The 25,000-nt window shown below is 45.4% G+C and overlaps 2 protein-coding genes across 6 annotated transcripts in view; one reads left to right on the top strand and one right to left on the bottom strand.

The window, feature by feature from the left end:
- The window catches only part of unc13c (unc-13 homolog C (C. elegans)), a 122,062-nt gene that overhangs the window by 23,369 nt on the left and 73,693 nt on the right, over positions 1-25,000 (bottom strand). For both annotated transcript variants that reach the window (XM_030377289.1, XM_030377290.1), the window contains exons 20-24: positions 6,923-7,049; positions 5,219-5,315; positions 3,442-3,585; positions 2,698-2,775; positions 1,056-1,133 (exon numbers count right to left, since the gene is read on the bottom strand). In XM_030377289.1, coding sequence (XP_030233149.1) covers positions 1,056-1,133; positions 2,698-2,775; positions 3,442-3,585; positions 5,219-5,315; positions 6,923-7,049 — 524 coding nt within the window. The remainder of the gene's footprint in view (positions 1-1,055; positions 1,134-2,697; positions 2,776-3,441; positions 3,586-5,218; positions 5,316-6,922; positions 7,050-25,000) is intronic.
- LOC115558817 (uncharacterized) lies at positions 14,585-23,518 on the top strand. Of its 4 annotated transcripts, XM_030377291.1 has the most exons (14): positions 14,593-14,888; positions 15,899-16,021; positions 16,144-16,306; positions 16,501-16,693; positions 16,821-16,919; positions 17,496-17,603; positions 18,180-18,287; positions 18,858-18,965; positions 19,264-19,332; positions 19,481-21,509; positions 21,591-21,659; positions 21,736-21,867; positions 22,747-22,848; positions 23,130-23,518. In XM_030377291.1, exons 2-14 carry the CDS (start codon positions 15,919-15,921, stop codon positions 23,351-23,353), a joined length of 3,507 nt encoding a protein of 1,168 aa, XP_030233151.1. In that variant the 5' UTR covers positions 14,593-14,888; positions 15,899-15,918; the 3' UTR covers positions 23,354-23,518. The 4 variants fall into 4 exon arrangements, with proteins under 4 accessions (XP_030233154.1, XP_030233151.1, XP_030233152.1 ...); XM_030377294.1 differs by having other exon boundaries at positions 14,585-14,888; positions 18,858-19,332; XM_030377292.1 differs by lacking the exon at positions 14,593-14,888 and having other exon boundaries at positions 15,830-16,021.

Raw genomic sequence — 25,000 nt, 5'->3', positions numbered from 1 at the left:
GTCACTGGGCGCGAGTCGCTAGGCAGCAGTCGCTAGGCTTGAGTCGCTGGTTGTGAGCTGCAAAGCCGCTGGTTCCTAGTCCGCTAGCTCATAGCCGCTAGTTGCTAGCTGCTAGGCGCTAGTCGCTAGCCGCTAGTCACTAGCAGCCAGGCGCTATTCGCAAGCCACCAGTCGCAAGCCACTAGTCACTAAGCACTAGCCGCTAGCCTTGAGTTGCGAGTCAGAAGCTGCTGGTTACCAGTCTGCTTGCTACTAGCTGCAAGTTGTTAGCGGCTGGGCAGTAGTCGCTAGCAGATAGCCGCTAGCAGATAGCCACTAGCAGATAGCCACTAGTCGCAAGCCACTAGTCTCTAACTGCTAGGCGCTAGTCGCTAAGCACTAGCCGCTAGCCACTAACCGCTAGGCGCTAGTCAATAGCAGCGGGTCACTAACCACTAGGCGCTAGTCGCAAGCCACTAGTCTCTAAGCACTAGCCGCTTGCCTCGAGTTGCGAGTTGCTTTTGGCTAGCTGCTCGTCGCAGGGTCCATCCAAGGAAGTGAGATTAGACAGACCACGGACAAGCTGACTCACACACATGCACACACACAAAGACAGACACATACAAAGACAAACACACATAGGGGTTAAACAGGGGGAGGAGAATACTTCAGGAACCAAGTCAACATTCACATTCTTTGTTAATGGTTGGGGAACAGAGATGAGCGGTCGGACTAGGGGGACGCGGTAACGAACCATGAGTTGGTATTTGGAAGGGAAGTGAGAGTGTAATTGGGGAGAATTAATTGAATCACACAAAACATGGAGACATTTATGATCAGTTCACCGAAGTTTCAAATGTGAGCCTAAACTCTACTCCACAAAAAATCTAAAAGCTCACAAAAAAAAAGTCTTGAAGTTGTTAGTCGACGTTACTTCTAATTTGTTTGTAACCATCATTTATTATTATCTGAACAAAATCTGGTTTCCGAGTGGATGGGTTATGGAACGTGACCTGACCCACTCAGCAGTGACAGAGCAACAGCGACCCAGACAGAGAGACGGGAAGAGCACAGACCTGCTTGCCTCCCATGGACTCAAACATCTTCTCCAGCTGCACCCTAAGCTGCTGGATGTTGTTGAGGAGGATGCAGGCCTGCAGGAGACGACAACACCATCAGGTCATCACAGAGGACCGATTAGCAAGGTCACACGGAACATAGTCACTACAACAAGGATTTGACGGACAGGTTAACCCAGTCAATGGTTTCATGAAGTTCATGAAAACATTTACTATTACCAATGACGGATATTCAATATTTAACGGATAAATAAAACTAATGATGTGTTTTATGGTCCACATTCTTTGTTACTCTACTGTGTCTCAATGCGACATCAATCATCATCATTCATAAAACCGGTGGACTGAAAGGCAGGAAACAGCCGTAAAAGATGACCCGTTCCCAGAACAAATGACTTGTTTCCTTTGTTCACTACTGAGACGTATTAAATATGTATACATCATCTATCCCGGTTCCCCAAAATGTAATATGGTAAGATTGATTTCTTTCCTTGAGGTTTCACACATTGCATTGTGACGGGTTGAGATTTATGCTAATATTGTATTCAGTATTTTCCCTAACGGCAGCAGTGAAGTGACAATATGAATACCAATTATTATTATTATTATTATTATTATTATATTGAGTAGCTGTAGCAGTAGTAGTGGTATTGGTAGTGGTGATAGTGTTATTAGTAGTAGTAGTAGTAGTTGTAGTAGCAGTAGAAGTAGTTGTAGTAGCAGTAGCAGTAGTAGTAGTGGAAGTTGTCGTAGTAGTAGTAGTTTTGTGCAAGCATTAGCATGACAAACATTTGAATCCTTTCGTATTACAGGACGTTGACGGAACACTGAATAATAAAAAGCATTGGAATGTATTTAATCTCTTATGAATGCTATTTGGTCCTTCTATGCGTGTGTAGTTTGTGTGCGTGTGCATGTGTGGTTTGCGCATTACCGAGCAGATTTGTGTGTGTGTGTGTATGTTTGTGCGCCATGGGAGCAAGCACACCAGTGTGTGCACGTGTGTGTGTGTGTGCGTGTGTGCGTGTGTTTGCATGTCTTTGGGTGCACCATGCTGTCCCTTCGACTAAATGTAATGAGACTGTCAATCGTGTGAAGAAACATCTGTCTCCTCCACAAGGACCGGAGCCTGGGTGTGCGCGTGTGCGGGCGCGTGTGCGTGCGTGCATGTGTCTGAGTGTGTGAGCGCTTGCGTTGACTACACAACGCTGCCGTTGATAATTAGGCGACTCCGACGTCTCTGCGCTCCGCCATCCGTCAGATGAGACAACGGACAGCCAGCGCAGAAGGATGCCCGGGTTTCTTCCACCAACAGCCGCGCCCGACCACGGGCTGAATAATTGCCTCCCGGTTAATAGAGACAATTTGATAAGGGCGTTTAAGAACGCGGGCCGGATTGGTGGGACGCATAGGCTCTGGCTAAACCAGGTCGCTCCTCAATGCTGCATATTCACTTTCCCATCTAGTCCAAATCCCCGCTCCCTCCTCCCCAGACCATTTAAATATTGTTGCCATGGATACGCCATAGAGAGATTTATTCTCACTCTCTCTCTCTCTCTCTCTCGCTCACTGGCAAGCATGCACTGAATGTATGGCTCTTCTGTGGCGATATTGTGGGGCTACAGAATCATGTACTTACCACATTCTCCTTGCTTAGATGCAAAGGGTAATCCTTGGATATAATAGCAGCATATTGCAGAAGGACCTTGTTGATAGTCTACAGTGGAGGAAAGACGAAAAAGATAGATCGGTATGCATAAGCGCGGTTTATTGCAAGCACTATCTTTAGAATAATCGTGAAGCTCCAACCTCAAGAACTACTGAATACTAAATAATGTTTTAGCAGACACATTTATCCAAGCCAAAGTGACTTTTTTTTTAACTACAGATCATGAGCCCGGTAGGAGATAGGCATCTTGCTCAAGGATGACATCGGGGTTGGAACCCCTAACCCCTCAGCTGTCCCACCCACACTCTCACCACTAGACTACCCCTCCCCTTAAAGGGGACTCATTATACTTCCAAGTGTGGGTGTGATTAGCAGTTACAAGCCGTTTTGAAAATCGGAGTCTTCTGACATCCCTAGTGGGCGTGTCCACCTAGATCTGTGCGGGATAGATGAGCAACGTTTGCTTCAGTCCACCGGGTAGGCTGGTAGACTGATCTCACATCTAGGTTGACACGCCCACTAGTGATGTCAGAAGACGCAGATTTTCCAAACGGCTTGTAAGTGCTGATCACACTCACACCTGGCGGTATAATAATTCACCTTTAATGGCTTGGTAATCGATAAGCTACGCCCAGCCCAGGTCCCCGGTGGTCAGACGGCGGTACGACACCGTGTCTAGTGAGACACTACGGCTCTCTCTCTGGGAGGGCTGACCTTAGCGAAGCGGCACATGAAGTGGGCCAGGGCCTGGGGGTTGGGGCACTCCAGCTTCTTGATGATCTCAAAGCTCTGGTTGAGCTGCGTGAACACGTCCACCACGGAGCAGGAGAAGAGCGCATGCTCCGACGTCTGCTGGAACTGCAGCCGGGGAGGGGAGGGAGGGAGGGGGAGGGAGGGAGGAGGGAGGGAGGGAGGGGGAGGGAGGGGGAGGGAGGGGAGGAAGAAAAGGAAGGAAGGATGGATGTAACGAAAGGAAGAACGACGTGAAGGAGGAAGGGCAAAGGGAAATATGTAAGTAATGGGGGATGGGAGGAACGGACACGGTTTAGTCATAACAATGTCAGTGGTAAAGCCAGCCGACGTTAGAGAACAAATGTACACGCCGCAAGGAGGTGAAAGGGAAAAGGGCATTCTGTCTGCACAGCAATTACAGAGCCAGGACGTGACTCACAAGACGCCATCCCTGGAATCTGATGACATTAGGAGATACCTGAGCTGTCAACAGCACCCGGGCATGCACCAATGGTTCTCTGCTCCCATTGGTTGATTGTGGTTTGGAGCACAAACAAGGAAGAGGGATTAAAGGGGGTTGGCGTGAAGCAGAACTTCTAAACCTTCGCTCTGTTTACTGGATCTGTGCTTTTTTAACTCGGGTTGTCCAATGAAGAGCCAGCATCACCATAGCAACGTTTGCTGAGCGCCATGCTGGCTGCGAGTGAGGATTCAGTGGGTCCTCACTGATAAACCGAGGGCTGCCCGGGGCTGACACGCAGCACATCCAGTGAAAAGGGAAGGAATTCTTTGATTTGTCTCAGAATGCCGAGCTACAGGGAAACAATGGAGATAAAAGCACAAATTGACAAATCGACCGAAGCATATCTATTTTTTCTCTCTCTCTCTCTCTTTCCTTTTTCCTGACAGTAACAACCTCCCATGCTGTTTCCTCTGCAGTCTCTAAAGAAGAGCTAGGCTCATGGAAGTCAACAGGGGTTCGCTATAGCATCAGCGAGGTACACGCCATGCCTCATGGTCTCTTCGACGCTGACCCACTAAACGAAGCTCAATCTGTTCCCTGGGAGCTGTAGGCCGACGTCGAAGCCGCTTCCCGTTGGAACGCAGTGTTCTTGCACTAACGCTACTCTGCCGTTAATTGGATTACTTTCAGTTTTTCTTTCCCAACCAGATACGCGGACAGTAATGTGGACAAAGTAGTCTTCCACTTTGGTTCTAAGTTGGGATTCTTGTCTCCAACAGTCAGGTTTTCGCTCGTGCCCAAACGGGACGGTGATTGCTATCAGGCTTTTCAATCAGTCACCGATATAATAAAGCTGAACAGAATGTGAGGTATCCTCTGTATTTTTGTTTACCGCTTCAGAGCACATATTATACACACTCATACTTAAGTTTTGAAAATCGGCCTCTTCTGACATCACAAGTCGGCGTGTCCACCTTGATGTGTGACGGATAGATGAGCAACGTTTGCTTCAGTCCACCGGGTAGGCTGGTAGACTGATCCACCAGCCTACACATCTAGAACACATCTAGGTGGACACGCCCACCTATGATGTCAAAAGAGGCATATTTTTCAAATGGCTTGTAATGGCTAATCACACTCACACCTGGTGGCTAGTATGTCACCTTTAAGATGAACTTTTTGTTCTTCCTAATGCACTACACCTTGATGGGCTTCATCCACACAAAGGCTTATGGATCCGTCACTGAAGCTTCACCCCCCCCCCCCCCCCCTGTGGTAAAAGAGAACACCACTCACTCCGTTCTTCTTGTCCTGCTCCAGAGCTCCCTTCAGGAAGTCCATGGCGGCGTCCTCGTTCTCGTCCAGCCACTGGATCACAAACGGCTCAAACCACCTGCAGAACAGAAGCCGAGTTTGGATGGATGCTGAATGGATGCGACCGTTTCAATGGGATAATTCCTCCATGTTTCATTGAATGAATGAAATACTGTAAGGATCGCTCGGATAATTCTCTTTTTCTGCTTGTGCTTGTTTTTCCGTTTCGGGCAAGGCTGCACGCATGAGATGTCTTCTCTAGAAGCCAGAGCAGGCTTCCAGGGATATGGGTTAAATAGAGGGGGCCTACTAAGCACTAAGGTATTAAGATACTTTGTTCTGTGTTTGACTTGATGAGTAATTTATCGGCAACGAAAGGAAACGGGGGCACGCACCTCCACACACGCACACACACACACACACACACACACACACACACACGCACACACACACACACACACACACACACACACACACACACAGGCACATACAGGGAACAGCTCATCAGAGAGAGAGAGAGAGAGAGAGAGAGAGAGAGAGAGAGAGAGCAGAAGGAATCTCATCGTGGTGCCCGCCTGGCCGTGGGCTGTGTTTGCAGCATCAGGATGAGGCGGCTGAGCCAAGAAAGACGGCAAGGAAGGACGCGAGAGCACATGCCAGGATAGATGAGTTGGTGGTGAGGGGGGGGGGGGGGGATACAGTTGTTAGCTAAATGAGAATGCTGCCCTGACGGCTTCTCTGTGGCCGTGCCATATTCCCTGCTTAATGTACCATCAGAATTTGTCCCCGCGAGAGAGTTCCGACCTCTCTCCCACGCCCAGACCTGCTGCCGGCTCTGGGGCTGAGGGCGTCGGCTCAGCAGACGGCGCACAGCAGTGGGGGGGGGGGGGGGGGGGGAGGGGCACGGGGAACAGCCAGAGGAGGCGGGGCCAACCGGTCGGTTATGTAAGCATATAAACGTGTGCGTGTCTGCCTTCTGTACTGCCTCACTGGGTGTGAGTGAGTGAGTGAGTGAGTGCCTGCGTGGGCGTGTCCGTGTGCAGCAATAGACAACAACCAAAAAAGGAAACATAAAACCCAACATGGCTGTATCCACCTGACCCACATCCTCAACCGAAGCGCTCGTGAACATGTTCACAGCCTCAAAGCTGTGTCATGTTAGCGCTGTACTCTAACCGGGGCCATGAGATCAATCCAACATGGCTCAAAGGCATGTCCACACACAAACACGTACAGCAGACTCATTAGGGAGCTAGACGCATCCTGCCAGCACCCTAATGACGTGGGCGGGAATGTGTCTGTCCACTGGATGCTTGCGATTTTCTGTCCACTCTACGTGTGTGTGTCTGTCCACTGTATGTGTGCTGGTGTCTTTCCACTGTATGTGAGTGCGTCTGTCCACTGTAAGTGTGCGTCTCTGCCTACAGTATGTGCGTGTGTCTGTCCACTCACTGTATGTGTGCGTCTCTGCGCACTGTATGGGTGCTAGGCCGTAAGCTGTATGTGTGCGTGTGTTTATCCATAGAATGTGTGCGTGTCTGACCACTGTATGTGTGTGTGCGTGCGTGCGTGCGTGCGTGCGTGTGTGTGCGTGTGTGTGTGTGTGCGTGCGTGTGTGCGTGCATGAGTGTGTGCGTGCGTGTGTGTGTGTGCTTGTGTCTGAACAAAGAAAGCGCGGACACTCACAGAGAATACTCGGGCGGGATGGTCTTGAATGCCGGCAGGTCTCGGACATACTCGTTGTGGAACCACTTGACTTTGAAGTGCAGGTTCATGTACTCGGTGCTCTTGCATATCCGGTGCTTGTCGTGCTCTGCAATCGCACAAAGAGAGAAAGCCAACGGGTTAGCAGACACACGCATCTCGTCCTCCTTCAGAATCGGGCTTACCTGCAGTGATGGGTAAAGGCTCAGTTATGGTACCACGTCGATGCAACGCAATGACCACGCAGACCGATCACAGCCCTTGTAGCTGGGTCACCTCGACGCAAAGTTAAACATTTTGTGAGGTGCGCGTCTGGCCCTTGCGGCCGATGCAAGGAGGGTCCGCAAGGACGTAGTGGGTCCGTACACCCCCTTGCGTTGCGTCGACGTGGAACCATAACTAAGCCTTAATACTTGTTTTACCAGAAAGCCCTCTCCTGAACAGAGGGACAGGGGCAGAGGGAGTCATTAGCTTAGCTTGTGTTTATCTCGCACACATCCTTGCATGAATACAAATGCAAACACACCGCCACACTACAGCTGCATCCGAGCAGTTCAATGTTTTCAAAACAATTCATCTTCGACTGCACGAGTGACCCGGCATGAACGACATCTGTTTGAGATCCCGGCCGACCTAGTGGGCGGCGGTACGACTTTTAACACCAAGCGCAGAACTCTAAGAAAGAGGTTTTGCTAGTAGAGATGTGACGTTCTTATAAGCCTAGAGCCTTCAAAGAGAAAAGCGATACAATCGAACACAATTATAACTGTTCTTTTTCCCAAAGCTCCAGTGATTCAAGTCCTGTAGTGCACGTACTCAAAGGATAGACCGTGAAACTGAGCGACGGGGAGGAAGGAGAGATCCCAGGAATGAGGTTGGACACTGCAGAGGTACCGCAGCTTATACGAACAAACTAAGAAAACACAGGTTAAAGGACCTGAGTAGCACTGGATCATCGATAAAAGAAACAACAGACAGATCGACAACGCTGCTCAACCACGAATTGGACTTGGTTCAGAGTGCCCACGATTCACATCTGGAAGCCCTGGGGAGATCCGGAGGCCTCTCATTCAAAGCAATGTTCCCCAAGTTCCCCAAATTGCCATTCACCCAGCCGATGGATCCCGACACGTCCACCAGTGCGTGCACATCAAAGGCAGCTCTGACTCCACGCCGTTCACACTGGCTGTCAGCGCGCTAATCCTGGGAATAAAAGCTGTGGGGCTGAAGTCTCCCGCTGTGATAAAGAACCCACCGCGTGCCGCCGCTGCTGTCTTTGGTCTAATCCTCAGGGAGAAACATTTACATACACTAAATATATTTACTGTACCTGAGCGTGGTGCAGTCGAGCACACTCAAGCAAACAATGCATCCCCTTCCACGCGGGAAAGAGGGTTCTGGTGTCGCAGTTAAATCAATGAGGTGCTTCACAAGCCCCTACATTGCCATCTTCTAGCTCGGAGCACAATGGTAGTGTGCGTGTGTGTGTGTGTGTGCGTGTGACCATGTGCGGATGTGTGTGCGTGTGTACATGCCTGCATGTGTAAGTGTGTAAATGCAAGCGTGTGTGTATTTGTGTGTGTGTGTGCCTGTGCCTGTATATATTGTATGTCTTCATAAAAATGTTATACACATTCTATGCACGTGCGTAGAATGTAACCCAACATGATTATAAATATGGGTGGTCTCCGAGCTCAACCCAAACGGCTCCACAGCCCCTCAGCCCTCTCCAGTTCTCCTCGGCCATACCCTCGGTGAGCGAGCATGCCTTAGAATTGAGTCTGTATTTCTCTCCCCCCCTTGCCATCCTTATCTTCTCTGTAGATGTAAGAGGATTTGAACATGACGGTGGTCATGGTAGAATTGTGAATTGGCCCTCCCAGTCAGTGTCATTCCGCTGGAATAGGCAGGTGTGTGTGTGTACGCGCATTTTAGCTCAGTGCACTTGATGTTTGAGTGGAACAGGCCCCGTGCTTGGCGCACGTGCACAGTGGTCTGTGCACGTGCACTGTGCAGTATCTGAACAGGTCTGCTGTGAAGCTACAGCTTCAATAACGCAAAGGACACAGATGGGAGCACACACATGCACACGCACACACACACACATACATAAAAAGACACAAACACAAACAAATACACACACACAAATCCAGATGACCTATCTGATATTGGAATTGCCAAAAGCCTTGAAATCTAAAAACATCAAAGTAAAGGCATAAACAGGGAGGAACACACAGACCTAAACACACACATACACACCTACACACACACACACACACGCACGCACACACACACACACACACACACACACACACACACACACACACACACACACACACACACACACACACACACACACACACACACACACACACACACACACACACGCACACACATCTGCACACCCAAAAACAGAGTAAGACAGGGTCACAGTCACTTAAACAAGCAGAGCGAGGTCAGCAGCCGCGCAGAATGCAACAGTCAGCAGGTGTTTCTGTAAAGGTGCTGCCAGCAAGGCCCCAACAGATGTGTGTGTGAGTGTGTGTGTGTGTGTATGTGTGTGTTTGTTTGTGCGCACACTCATGTTTTTTCACGTTTTTTCAGGCTACATATGCAAAATATGACATTGTATAAATTACATTATTAAAACAGAGTCAATTAAATGTAAATAAATGAATATATTATACTGCTGCCTATATACATGCACACACACTCACATACCTATAGTAATAATAATAAAATTAAAGATATTTTAAAGGCGCGTTTCAATGTACCCAAGGACACTGTACAAGTAAAGTGCATATATTCAATAAAAGTACATACATAGTCAATAGCAATACGCCACAACCGCATGTCTTAATTAGCCAACCAGTCGATTCGAGTTACATTCCAGATTACAGAGTGTTTTAAGCTTTGAATGTCACACAAGTGGTTTAAACGTTTGGGAGAAACCGAGGGCCGACTTAACGTCGCTCACGGTATCCCGCGGCGTCTCAAGTGATGATGCACCTTAATCTTCTCCTTTGATGTCGAAAACAATCAGGGTGCAGACAACAGCGACGAGCGTCCCTCCGTCAAACGCTTAGAGAGGCTTCTGTTACACACGGTCGCTTAATAACCCCACCATAATAACTTCGGTTGATGTTTTTAATTCATGCAAATGAACCTTGATTGAAAAAATTATAATAATGCCGGTTATGGAGCGCTAATAGAGCACAGCTGAGGAAGAAGAAAGAATAAAAATAAACCAAAGCGGGAACAATATAGGAATATTCTTAGGAATAGCCTACTCACACACACATTCAGAAACACACACACACACACACACACACACACACACACACACACACACACACACACACACACACACACACACACACACACACACACACACACACACACACACACACACACACATCCTGTTGAGAACGTAAGCCTAATACATCGTGAGTACAATGTCAACATCGGACCAATCAGGATCCTGTAGCGGTAACGGCCCGCTAATGGAACACAATGCACAGGTTCATATCCAATCAATCAGGCTAATCAGAATGCAACCAGTTTTGGCTAATGGTATCACTAATGGTATTCCTAATTGTCTTGCTAATGCTCACGTCTGTGACGACGGTAGCCGGCAACGGCCCCGAGGCCATTACTTTCTACGTTAGCCGGACGAGAGACACATGAGAGAGAGAGAGAGAGAGAGAGAGAGAGAGAGAGAGAGAGAGAGAGAGAGAGAGAGAGAGAGATGCAGGCTGGAGCCGGAGAACGGCAGAACAACATCACAGCCACAGGAAGGAAATAACGAGAGAAAATAACAGAGCTGTGAGAAGCTTTTTCTAACTGAGGAGCGGGGGACGGGGAGAGCCCGCGGCTAGAGGAACTCTGAAGATGTTCCGTGTACACTTAAAACAATTCTTCAGCTTTTATCTTCTATTGATACACGACGCGGAGTAGAGGCTTATCGGAGCGGTTATTTTCCCTTTCCTCCGCTTACCAAATGGCCGCGCATCCGCCTTCGGCCGTATTATCATCCATATGTTGATGCGTGTATGTTGTTGTGAATTAGCCTCTGACCCTCAATACAGTTTTAAAAAGGACTTGCTTGGTTGGATCCAACAAACCAGACCCGGCTGGCGAACAGACCAGTAGACCCGGTCCAATCCCATCCCTAGTAGCCGAGAGCGGAGCTCAGACTAATGAGGTATTAACTCCCTAAATGGGATTCTGCCGTTCCGTCAAGGCATCTCCCGCGGTCTCCCTCTGGAGCGTGGACTTCTAAGAAGGAACGCCCACAGATTGGAGCTGTGGAACGTGCTCGGCGATAAACACACACAAAGCCGTTGTTTTGACGGCTGATCGCATGACCGTGGGAGACGCAGCAGTGTTGGCATGCTGCTCACAGCGGGGGGCTCCGTAATGAACACACGGACTCGACGCAGCCCGGGGGGCTCCCTTGAGGAGAGGAGAGGGATCCAGTCTCAGGTAGACAGAGAGAGGAGGGACACAAAGAGCCGGTCCGTGCTGCAGGTGAAGGAGTTATGACAAAATAATGCAGTTTGCGTTTGGAATTCAATTTCCATGTCATTATTTTTTGGAGGTGTCTAATTTCTCCAATGATGCTGTGCCTCTTGGGAAGGAAGATCATTCTATTTCCATTTAGGAGGTTTATGCAAATCCAAGCCCATAGGCCCGGTGGCACCACCGGAACCGGCACAACAGAGAGCTGTGTGTGTGTGTGTGTGTGTGTGTGTGTGCAGGAGTCCGTTTTTTATCAAGGTGTATTATGGCTAAGTGTGCATGCGTGTGTGTGTGTCTGTTTATGTCAATTTGTATTATGCATGTGCATGTTTGTTTGTGTCTATGTGTGAGTGTCTGTTTGTATCAATGTGTGTGTGTGTGTGTGTGTGTGTGTGTGTGTGTGTGTGTGTGTGTGTGTGTGTGTGTGTGTGTGTGTGTGTGTGTGTGTGTGTGTGTGTGTGTGTGTGTGTATGGATGCTCATGGTGCTGGCAACATCCCGGCGGGGGGAGGAGTAATCCCCGGGTCCCTGGTGACGATGTCATCCTCCTGACTCAGTCCACAGGGACACACACACACACACACACACACACACACACACACACACACACACACACACACACACACACACACAGGCAGATACACACAAAAACAGAGACAGAGACACAGCAACACACCACCCACACACACACACAACCACACACCCGCACCCATACACATGCTCACATGTGTGTCTGTGTGTGTTTGTGAATGTGTGAATGGGTGTGTGGTTGACCCATACACACATACACAAACACACATAGACACACACACACACACACACACACACACACACACACACACACACACACACACACACACACACACACACACACACACACACACAGGCATCAACCTACACACTCACACACACTGGTAGGGGACTCCATCTCTGCCTCATTGATTAAAACTCTCCGGATATGATGATGAACAGCAGCGATTCTCTGCAGCACTTTCTCATCTTTTTGGCTTTCCGTTCGCTGAATGCAACAAGTGTGTGTGTGTGTGTGTGTGTGTGTGTGTGTGTGTGTGTGTGTGTGTGTGTGTGTGTCCTCGTATTCATCACTGTGTGGGGACATCGTTCTGTTTACACAGTCACCATGTGGGGACCGCTGACAGTCTGGGGACCAAAAATGCGGTCCCCAGACTGTTTTCCTTCTTAAAAGCCTCCAGGAGGTGTTCTAAAGGTGCCCAATTGATTTTTGGCCAAGGCCCAAAAAGCATGTTTTATCACAATTACTTGAGTGAAAGTGTGTGAAAGTTCCCCCCCTATATGTCTTTGCATGTAACTGCACTCACCGCTTCACACTCACACACCTTCCAAATATGGTTGGGACCGCCCACTTCCTGGTCCCCATTAGGGAGGTTTCAAGAAGCAAAGGAAAATGCATGCTTTTCAATGGAAATTACATTTATTACACTGTAAAACATGAGAAGATTAGAATAGAATGTGACAGATGTCAACATGGAAGTATGATACATAATGTATTGTATTCCAAATTATAATTACTAAAGAGCATTTGAAGATAAAATGATCAACACAGTCATTTGTGGACACTAAGTTTCTTTTCATTTAAAGGTGCAATCTATGATGATGTTCAGAAACACTCATACTGGGTGAAATGGTCCTTCTCTCCCAATAGTCGTCAATGCAATATGTGATCAGAAAAACAAAATAAATCTGACCATGGTGGAAGCTGCAAAACATTAAAAACATTGACCAGTCGTATCATTCAGTCCGACTCAGGGCCCCCTGTGCCCCGCATGCACACGTATCAGGTTCACTGTTGCTGGAAATGCTCGCTGCTTAGCAGAGACACCGGGTAGCAGGAGAACACCTTTATTCGGACACAATGGCAGAGAAGAAGCAGCCAAAACTGGTTTATTTTCCTTTACAAGGCCATTATGCATCAACTACCAGCCTATTTGTGTTCGTTACTGACTCAAAAGCCTGTTTGTAGTCTAAATCTTCGCTCTCATGGACAAATCTTGTATCAAATTCCTCGAACTCGCTCTGCTTTTGGGGAAAGAGCTTTTAGTGTCTATGCTCCAACTTCCTGGACTGAGATCCAGGCTCATTTTAAACTTGATCACTGTATCAGCTTAGACAATTTTAAAACTAGAATTAAGGATCACTTAACCAGTGTTTGCACTTGTTTTATAAATTAGCTGATGATGATTTAATCCTGGATGTAATCTTTTATGTTTGTTATTCAATGTGTGTCATTTCTGTGTAACTTTTTGTGCTGCCTTCTTGGCCAGGATCCTCTTGAAAAAGAGATTTTTATCTCAATGAGAATTTCCCTGGTTAAATAAAGGACAATAAATAAATAAATCAAATAAAAACACCTCCAGCGCCCGTGAGGGCTCAACCCCACAACCAGGCAGAGAGAAGAGACAGACACAGGCAGGAGAGGCTGCCATGAAGAAGGTTGGAAGAAGCTGGAGGACAAAGAGGAGCCAACATGGCAGCCTCCAGCTGAGTGGTTACATCTTGCAGCCTTACCTGAAATTTTTAACGTGTCTTTGAGTGTTTCTGAACAATATTTCTCATTGTTACAATAATAACTAGAAAATTCCACAGGAGATTTTGATATGTGTGCTGCCCATCTGCTGCCGCTCCCCGCTTGCCAATTGTGATGGAGATGCAGCAAAGCATCGGTGCACTACAGTCTGCTTTTTGTTTTTCGGAAGTGTGGACATGCAAGATCGCCACTGAGTGAGACATGTACACCAATGAGCCCACTCTCGAGACGTGTCAAATATGGTGTGGATACGTCAAAGCATTGATGAATCAGTGCCTACTTCCTGTTTTTTGGCTGTTGGGACATCCAAAATGGCCCCCGAGTGGGACATGTTGTGAGAGTGGGCTCATGAGTGGATGTGTCAAATATGGTGCAGATACAACAAAGTGTCAATGATTTGGGGCCTTTCTCCTGAATCTGACTCGACACACAAGGAAATCAGGTTGTGTCTGTGTTGTGATGGGCGTCGCCTGTCCTTTGAGTAGGAAACATCTCACAGGTGACACTCATTTTGCTCCACTAAGCCTCAGCCCTTCAGAAGGGCCTGAACAGACGGAGGAGACAGAGGTCAAATCACATTTCTGCCTCAAGATATAACATCACAATCCAGCTCCTAGTACAAAAAAGTGTAACAAAGTACAAAACCCCAAAACCCAAAAAGCGGCTCTGTGCCATTAAAAATAATTGTACAAAAAAATACGGTCGCGTACGCGCGCATTTCCTATTCCGGTTAAGTGATTTTATTGTGAAATCACACAGGAAGCGCGCGGTACGGTTGACAGCAGCTTAACAGCAAACTCCGTTCTCTCGGTGAAGTACAAGTCCTGTCAAAAGCAAAAGTGGAGCAGAAAGGCGATTTTGTTAGGTAAGTACCGCAGTATTTTTCATAAAATGCAACATATATAATCAGTTCTAGAGTTTTATGTCGTGTGACGCGGTTTATTGGTGATAACTGGCGCGGTAAGGATGCTAACCACACGCAGTTGCGTGCTTAATTAATTGGCATGTTGGCTTTAAATGTCGGGGCCCAGTGTGGAGGTGCTTGATACACAGGAGCGAAGCGGGTTTGTGTTCGGTCAGTACGTGGTATTTTTAATTTAAAAATATGCAATTCATGGTTAATATGAAGGGAGTTTTTAACCCTCTGAGACCCATTGTGGCGTATACGCTACAAATAATCATGTTTTCTTTAGAGCGTCATAACTCCGTAATGGTTTACGCTAGAAAGATGCGGGTCATTTCCTCTTAAACTAGAGAAACGGGGCTAAACAACGGTACCCTGCTTGTGCTGATTCTGGGGATGTGTATAACTTGATGATACACTAAAAAATGACAATTTTATAGGCAATACACAAAAGTATGACAAGACGGAAAGTTCTCTATGTGGGTCTCAGAGGGTTAAGGTGAACATCGGTTGTACTTCGAGTGGAGTGACTCAATGAGTCTGCCGCCGCCTTGAACTTAATGCTAGCTAAGTTGGACTACCATGCTAGGCGTGTCCCCTAAAGTCACGTGGCCTGGAACACGCTCGTGTACATTGACTTTGCGTATAGACACTAATTTATATTATTAATGAACCAACATTACTTAAGTGAGTAATATTGGACTACCAAACAGAGTTGGCATTACATTTTTGTCAAATTAAGTTACATTTTGAAATGTGAGGTGCTTTCATTTTACCTGTAGTAGCTTTTTACCTGTTCTGGTTCAGTTTGACACAATGTCAGTAGCAACAACTAGATTAATGATAGTTTTCTATATTTGGCAGATTGGACAGAGATTTTCTCAAATTTGTTGAAATTTGTGGTCCCTGTTTTTTATCAGTTGTCAATAAGAAATGTATTGTTGTCAATAACGCTATATATATTTTTTTAGATGTATGTCTGCAGTTTCAAATGCCACCAAGGCTCAGTCCGACAAGTGATGCCATCCGTCATGTTCTCTCAAAGACGGACAAAACTTCAAAACTGGAAGTTAAATACATAAATGCAGAGAAAGGTAAAACATTGATGTGTTTTTTGCTTTTTATTTTCTCCAAGTAATTGATAAGTTATGTTGATGCTCTTTCCTGTACTATTGAACATATCTATTGTTTTTTTTGTTGTTTTTTTCTTTAAAAGGACGAGGAGTATTTGCCACAAGCAAATTTCCCAGAGGAGAATTTGTAGTGGAGTACCGGGGTGATATGATCAATGATGTTGAAGCCCAAAGAAGACGAAAGGTTTTCCACCCATCGTGTACTGCCTTTTTTTTTGCTTTCAAGTGGCGAGGGAAATTTTGGTGGTAAGTTGCAATTAAACTATACTTGGCACACAAAACACCAAACTCTGTATATTCAGAAGAACAACTAGGAGAATTATTAATTAATCAAATTGTACCATATGTTAACATTTATGTTGATTTGATTTCTATGTAGAGGAACGGCATGTATTAATATGAAATGGGTTTACTCGCAATACCTTCTTCCTTCATCTAAGCATTGATGCCTCAAGAGAGGATGAATCATTGGGGCGACTTCTTAATGATCAGCACAAAGGCCCTAACTGCCGAATGAAAAAGATTGATGTGGATGGGATGCCGCACTTGTGCCTATTTGCTATCAAAGACATAAATGAGGGGGATGAAATCACCTACGACTACGGAGGGGATGACTGCCCATGGAGAAGTCAAGTATGTGGAAAATTGTGGTTCTGCACAATTTTCAAATCCAGAATAATTTTATACTATGTGTCTGAACTTTAAAAATGATCAATTGTATTTCATGAATTGCAACAATTTCCATGTGAAATACTTGCAGGCAAGCACACATGCTAAACATGACCCTCGTGTGGATGGCTCCCATGCTGATGTCCCTCCAGGGCCACAGATGGATGATGACTCCACATCCAATCAACAGGTACATCATGTGGAGCACTTAAGATGAATTCATAGAGACATCCAGAGTCACCACTTGTTGTTTTTTAGCTTCATTTAAGCTGGTGGACAGACATGGAGAAGTGTATAATCATGGACTTGAATGTGAATCTGAACTGTTAGACATTTTAGTATGAGATGTGTTGATGGCTAATGTTAAATGGATGATCAGGACACAATTTTAACTTTGTGGAGATTTTACAATTGACAAAAAATCCCTCTAATCTGGGACATGTACGGGGTCCCCACAACACACTTTCTTACCAGTTTGAGTTTGCAGGTTGTGTGAGGTTTTGAGTAGCTCTTTGAGTCTGGACACCCGGTCCCCACAAGTGGTGACTTGACTGTGTTTGACATGTCCCCATGAAGCTTGTTCATTCAGTTGGTGTGACAGCAGATGCTGCTTAATGAAACGGGAAGAATCTCTGCAGTTCAACTTAATGTCTTTCAAATTTGGTTTCTCTGTATCCACACATCCAAATTCATAGCTGTACCCTTGACCTGAAAATGATGATTATGGCTCATAAATTGCAATAATTTCCATGTGAAATACTTGCAGGCAAGCACACAAGCTCAACATGACCCTCGTGTGGATGGCTCCCATGCTGATGTCCCTCCAGGGCCACAGGTGGATGATTACACCCATGACGTCATGTCCATAGAACAGGTACATCATGTGGAGCACTTAAGATGAATTCATAGAGACATCCAGAGTCACCTCTTGTTGTTTTTTAGCTTCATTTAAGCTGGTGGACAGACATGGAGAAGTGTATAATCATGGACTTGAATGTGAATCTGAACTGTTAGACATTTTAGTATGAGATGTGTTGATGGCTAATGTTAAATGGATGATCAGGACACAATTTTAACTTTATGGAGATTTTACAATTGACAAAAAATCCCTCTAATCTGGGACATGTACGGGGTCCCCACAACACACTTTCTTGCCAGTTTGAGTTTGCAGGTTGTGTGAGGTTTTGAGTAGCTCTTTGAGTCTGGACACCCGGTCCCCACAAGTGGTGACTTGACTGTGTTTGACATGTCCCCATGAAGCTTGTTCGTTCAGTTGGTGTGACAGCAAATGCTGCTTAATGAAACAGGAAGAAACTCTGAGGTTCAACTTAATGTCTTTCAAATTTGGTTTCTCTGTATCCACACATCCAAATTCATAGCTGTACCCTTGACCTGAAAATGATGATTATGGCTCATAAATTGCAATAATTTCCATGTGAAATACTTGCAGGCAAGCACACAAGCTCAACATGACCCTCGTGTGGATGGCTCCCATGCTGATGTCCCTCCAGGGCCACAGGTGGATGATTACACCCATGACGTCATGTCCATAGAACAGGTACATCATGTGGAGCACTTAAGATGAATTCATAGAGACATCCAGAGTCACCTCTTGTTGTTTTTTAGCTTCATTTAAGATGGTGGACAGACATGGAGAAGTGTATAATCATGGACTTGAATCTGAACTGTTAGACATTTTAGTATGAGATGTGTTGATGGCTAATGTTAAATGGATGATCAGGACACAATTTTAACTTTGTGGAGATTTTACAATTGACAAAAAATCCCTCTAATCTGGGACATGTACGGGGTCCCCACAACACACTTTCTTGCCAGTTTGAGTTTGCAGGTTGTGTGAGGTTTTGAGTAGCTCTTTGAGTCTGGACACCCGGTCCCCACAAGTGGTGACTTGACTGTGTTTGACATGTCCCCATGAAGCTTGTTCGTTCAGTTGGTGTGACAGCAGATGCTGCTTAATGAAACAGGAAGAAACTTTGCGGTTCAATTTAATGTCTTTCAAATTTGGTTTCTCTGTATCCACACATCCAAATTCATAGCTGTACCCTTGACCTGAAAATGATTATTATGGCTCATAAATTGCAATAATTTCCATGTGAAATACTTGCAGTCAAGCACACAAGCTCAACATGACCCTCGTGTGGATGGCTCCCATGCTGATGTCCCTCCAGGGCCACAGGTGGATGATTACACCCATGACGTCATGTCCATAGAACAGGTACATCATGTGGAGCACTTAAGATGAATTCATAGAGACATCCAGAGTCGCCTCCTGTTGTTTCTGGCTTCATTCAAGCTGCTGGACACACACTTTTCTATTGTTGAGTTGGCAGGTTGTGTGAAGACTAGCTCTGGATGTCGGTCCCGACAAGTGGTGACAAGTGGTGACTGTGTTTGCCATTCCCCCATGAAGCTTGCTCATTCTATTAGTGTGACGGCAGATGCTGGTTAATCAATATTCTTCACAAATATCTAAATTTTTTTCAGTGTGTGTGTTGTATTGCTGTTCTTCACAGAGTGAGACAAAATTCCAAAATGAAGACGAGATTGCTGTCCCAAGACTTAGACGGACAAAAAGTATCATTGTAAGTACTCAATTATGTTGGATCAGTGGCAAACTGATTAAAATGTCATATGACGATGCACCTAATGTCACAATGTTTAAACTGTGAATTGGGTGTCCAATAATGTCAACTATCGATCCATCCTCTAAGTTAATGAATTTATTTTCAGATGATAAACACAGATTTTGAAGACTTGAGTGAGTTATACGACTCTACATCAGAGAGTGGCGATGAGTATGTGCCAGATTCCACGTCTGAAAGTGACGAAAGTGATGTCAGCATTTCAACAACTGAAAGGAAACAAAGGTGGCCAGTGGGTGAATTATTTTCTGACTCTGAAGTGGTGACTCCAGTATGTGACTCCACAACAGTAGGTGACTCCACAACAGTAGGTTACTCAACGACACCAGACCTTGAAAACTTGAGAACAAACATCAGTACATGTGATGTCAGTACAGACGAAGAACCCTGCTCAAGTCAAGATGCAACTGACACCATACTTGTGCAAGCTTCACAAAAGAGGCATGGAAAAAGAGTTTACAACAAACGACAGTATTGCTTATATTGCAAAAAAGCAAATGCAAAAATGGCCAGACATCTAGAACGTGCACACCACGATAAAGTTGATGTGGCTCAAGCTATAAGTTTACCAAAGGGTTCCTTGGAGAGAAGAAAACTGCTTGACTATATTCGCAACAGAGGCAACTATGCCCACAACGCTGCTGTGCTGGAGTCAGGGAGAGGAGAGTTGGTTCCATTTAAACGCCCGAATAAAGATGCACAGGGGAAGGATTTCATGCATTGTGCATACTGCCAAGCTCTTTTCACACGAAAAGTCCTGTGGCGACATATGCGAATTTGCAAACTTAAGCCTTCATCGATACCTGTCAAACCAGGAAAAAATCGTGTTCAGTCTATGTGTACATTCATGCAGCCTGTGCCATCACACATCGGGAAACAGATGTGGGGAGTTATCAGTGCCATGGTTGCTGATCCGATCACTGATGCTGTGAAAAAAGACAATGTCATCATCCATGTTGGGCAGCACCTGTTGAACAAGGGTGGGATGTCAGCCAAGAATCAACAGTGTGTGCGTGACAAAATGCGAGAAATGGGAAGACTGGTTCATAATGCCAGAAAAGTTACCCCCTTAAAAACAGTGGAGGATTTCATAAATCCAAAGAATTACTTGCAGGTGATCAAAGCTGTCAAGGTGACTTGTGGCTATGACAGTGATTCTCACAAATTCACAATACCATCACTTGCCAAGAAAATTGGCCATACATTGGTCAAAGTCAGCAAACTCCTAAAAGCTCAGGGCTTGATCATGAACAACCATGAACTTGTGAAAAATGCCACTGAGTTTCAGGAAGTCCACAACGAAAGGTGGAATGAAATGATTTCTGCGACAGCACTACGTAACCTCAATGAAGCAAAGTGGAATGTTCCCACTCTGATGCCGTTCACAGAAGATGTGCAGAGACTGCACCAGTTTCTCAGTCAAAAGCAAGAGGAGTACTGCAAAGAACTCTCTGAAAGTCCTTCCACAAAGACCTGGATAGACTTGGCAAAGGTGTGCTTAGCACAGATCATCCTCTTTAACCGTCGCAGGGAAGGAGAAGTGGCAAGCATGCCCTTGTCTGCATTTTTGTCAAGAGACGAGTCTGATCATCACCAGGATTTGGACTGGGCACTGTCAGAAGTAGAGAAAAGACTCTGCAAACATTTCACAAGGATTGTGATCAGGGGAAAAAGAGGTAGACCGGTTCCTATTCTTGTGACTCAGAAAATGCTCAGTGCACTGGAACTCCTGGTTTCAGAGAGAGAGGCTTGTGAGGTACTCAAAGAGAATTGCTACATGTTTGCAAGGCCAGCTGCTAAAACGCATCTCCGTGGTTCGGACTGCCTCCGTGCTTTTGCAGTAGCATGTGGTGCAAAGTGTCCCAAGGCACTGACCTCCACCAGGCTGCGGAAACATGCTGCAACACTCTCAACGGTTCTCAACATGACGGATACAGAGATGGACCAGTTGGCTAACTTTCTTGGGCATGACATTAGAGTCCATCGTGAGTTTTATCGACTACCTGAGAAAACACTGCAGCTTGCCAAGGTTAGCAAGCTTCTCATGGCCCTTGAGCAAGGAAGATTGGCTGAGTTCCATGGCCAAAACCTGGATGAAATCACAATAGGGCCAGATGGTATGTTGTTTTGTCATTTTTCTTTTGTCCATCATGCTTTTGTTTATATTTGCTAATCAAGTTTTTTTATATCTCCTCTAGACATGGTCATTTGTCCTGTTGAGACTGATGAGACAGCTAAAACCAGGGGACGACACGATTCATCTCAAGGTATATATTCATTTATCTCAAAAGAAGGGTTTACTGTGTGTGTTTCTCAATGTCCTGTAATCTTTGTCTTTGGCAGAAGAGACTCTTCCACTGACAGAAGAAGAAGGCCCCCCACTGACAGAGGAAGAAGGCCCCCCACCAACACGCAAGAGAGATACACCATCAGCAGCAGAAGATGACCGTGTCGGAGCCGCAACACCTGTTGAAGGTTGTTTTTTTTAATTCCTTCTTTGATTTTAGCAGAATAAGTACAATGGACACCAGAAAATTACAAAAAATATCTCAGACATGGCCTTCTCTTCATCAGAAAACAGCAGCCCAACTATCATAAAGGTGAATATAGCTTTGGCCACTGTAACTGTAAGCCTGAATGCATTAAACAATGGCTGGGTAGACAGTGAAAAATATCTGATACTGCTGGTTCTGTAATTCTGAACATCGACGTGTCCCTGAATCGAGATCGAGGGTCCATTTTCGATTAATTGCCCAGCCCTACTGGTACCTGTACTTTTTATTTTTTATTTTTTTACCTGCTCCTTCAGGTTTCCACAAAAGCAGCCTCGTACTTTATAAAAAGTGACCTCGACACATTGCAGACACTGATTGGTTCCGAGTTTTGTCACGGACAATAACCACGCACGGGGTAAAAGTGTCTAGGCATCAGTTGCAGCAGCCAAAAAGGGCACGCCATGCTCTTTGGGGGAGCTACAAACCTTCATGTTGCTCACTTGCGAAACGACAGAAAGGCTGGATGACTCCACTCATATCTAGCAAGTGGACCAGCAGCTTTATGGAAGTCCTGTGCGTCATCCAGGGGGTACTATTTTTGCAGTGGAAACTGTCCCCCCAAAAGGTACCAGCTTCCAAAAGCGAGTAGAGCCAATGCGAGTGGGAACGTGGCTTAAAGGAGAGATTGAAAGGGATAACATGTGACTTAATTAATAGAGAAATTACAACATCAGAAATTAAGTCCACATCTTTCAATCTCATCAAGCATACAATGAGTCCCGCTGCACAAAGGCATTTCCTCTCATGTTTGTTTCTTTGTCTGTATATCTAACAAATATATCATTCATCTATTTCATAGAATCATCAGCAGAGGTGAGGAATGCAGTCCCATCAGTGAGCAAGAGGAGCAAGCCACTTTCTGGAGATGATGACCGGCTCACAGCTGTGATGTCTGTCAAAGGTGATTTAAATCTTTTTTTTTTTCATTACAAATCAGATCAACTCAAATGTGAATTGCAACAGCAGTACGCTCGCAGTGCCACTGCTGAAAGCTAATGGGTCTGGTGATGTTCCATGGTGGCATAAATCACTGGGTGCCAGAACACAGTAATAATCTTCGTTGATGATCTTGTGTGAAATGGTGACTGAACCATGTACAGTCCTTTGTGTGGTCAGGTAAACAAGATATGTACTACATAAGTGTAAGGTCTATGTGTTGACATTTTTTTCACCCACTCACAGGTAAAGCTCCCAGGAAAAGAAAACCATGGCAGGACGAAGAGGTAAAAGCCGTTGAAAAGCATATGAAGCGGTTCATCACTTCATGCATCGTCCCTTCAAAGAGAGACTGTGAAAAGTGTCTAAGAGCTGAGCCAGCAGCTCTCAATAATCGGGATTGGCAAATGTTAAAATATTATGTATACAACCGCATCACAGCGTACAAAAAGAAAGTCCAGCATTCCTAATGTTTAAAAAAGGCTGATTCTGCTAGTTTTGTGAGCAGTGCTTTGCTTATGTCTTATGTTATGGTTATTTTCACTGTTTTTCTTAGCTTGATACTTGAAAGCTTAAAGTTGGGGCCAACGTGGCAGGCCATCTGTTTATTAAACAGTGACAATTATTTCAATTGATCTGGAGTTGGTCCTTATTGATAGTCATTACAAAGAACTACATCACTCAATGATGGTTTGAAGCAATATCACATGACGAGGTCATTATGTGCTAAATACTACTGTATTATTATTCTGTGCTATTGCCATTATACAGCGCTTAAAAGAGTGGACGGAAATGCAGATAAAGAATTAGGACAGAAAAGATTTAAGTATTTTATTTTATGACAAACAAAAAGGTACAACCATTGGTTACTTGACGTGGCTCCATCTTTTCCTGGAGCCTCCAGTACCTCCTCCTTGCTCTCTAAGCCCAGTAGCTCCTCCTTGCTCCCTGCAAGACAGTCTTATTTGTTAGGTCCAACTATTATTGGTTCTAAGATAGTATCACTAATTGACATTATGACTCTACAATTATGTAACATTTGAAGCAGCGTCTTACTGTCATGAATTCCCTTGCTTCAAGTCCTTCATCCAACAGCTTCAATGTGGTGATGGCCATGAGGCTGTGGTTGTTGCGAACAGCTGCCTTCTTGCTTTTTTGTACAACCTTGGAAGCATCTTTGCAGTGGACCACGCACCATCATGCCAGTTGTGAGGTACAAGGTTCTTGCGTCAAGTGAAAGGTTGCACAGTAGTTTTTTTTTCAGGGAAGTGTCTGATGAGATGCCTGACTCTCCTACATGGCACCTCTTCCATTTTTTGTCCTCCTGATGTGTCCTTGCGGTTTTTAGTTGATTAAATGTACTAATTTATGGTTTGAGTATGGCATATTAAAATCAAAAGTAAATTTAAGATTTTTAATGATAATAACTGATAATAATAACGATGGACATGACTTTTTGGGGACCAGTATGGTCCCCAAAAAGTCAAGTATGAAGGTGTGAATTATGTAAATTCTTTGCAAATTCATGCAAATTCGGTCCCCTATCAACACATTGACTTGATTTTTCAGTGGTCCCCATATATGATGGGGAAAACATTTTAATGGAAATTTGCAGGTTTTAAGGCATGTATAGGCTAACTAAACAGTAGTGAGTGTGCTGAATTTTTTTCACACCTCTAGCACCTCTAGAAAGGGTGGTCCCCACCAGTGATGATTAAAAAGTTGGTCCCCAGTAGCCATGAATACCAGTATGTGTGTGTGTGTGTGTGTGTGTGTGTTTGTGTGTGTGTGTGTGTGTGTGTGTGCGCATGCGTGCGCGTGTCTGTGTTTGCGAAAGGACCCGTTAAGCTGGAGAGAAGCAGCTGCAGCAACAATGGCAGCCAAAGCAAAGCAGGGGAAATAACTCGATGACATAAGCCCTTCCCCAGATGTTGACTTGAGTGACACAGTTCAGTCGGATGGAGATGGGCGGGGCCAGGTTGCGCTCTACTGACACGGCTCACAATCTCTTCATTCAGATTCACAGTCGCCATTTGAGACGGCAGAATCCGACATTTGACAAATTCGACAAATCGCTCGAAACACAGAAGGCATCGTTGCAATGTTTTCAGTCTTCA

This window comes from Gadus morhua, chromosome 14 (assembly GCF_902167405.1).
Source record: "Gadus morhua chromosome 14, gadMor3.0, whole genome shotgun sequence".
Lineage (NCBI taxonomy): Eukaryota > Metazoa > Chordata > Actinopteri > Gadiformes > Gadidae > Gadus > Gadus morhua.
The sequence above is the reverse complement of the archived record's forward strand: the minus strand, read 5'-3'. Positions and strand labels throughout refer to the sequence as shown.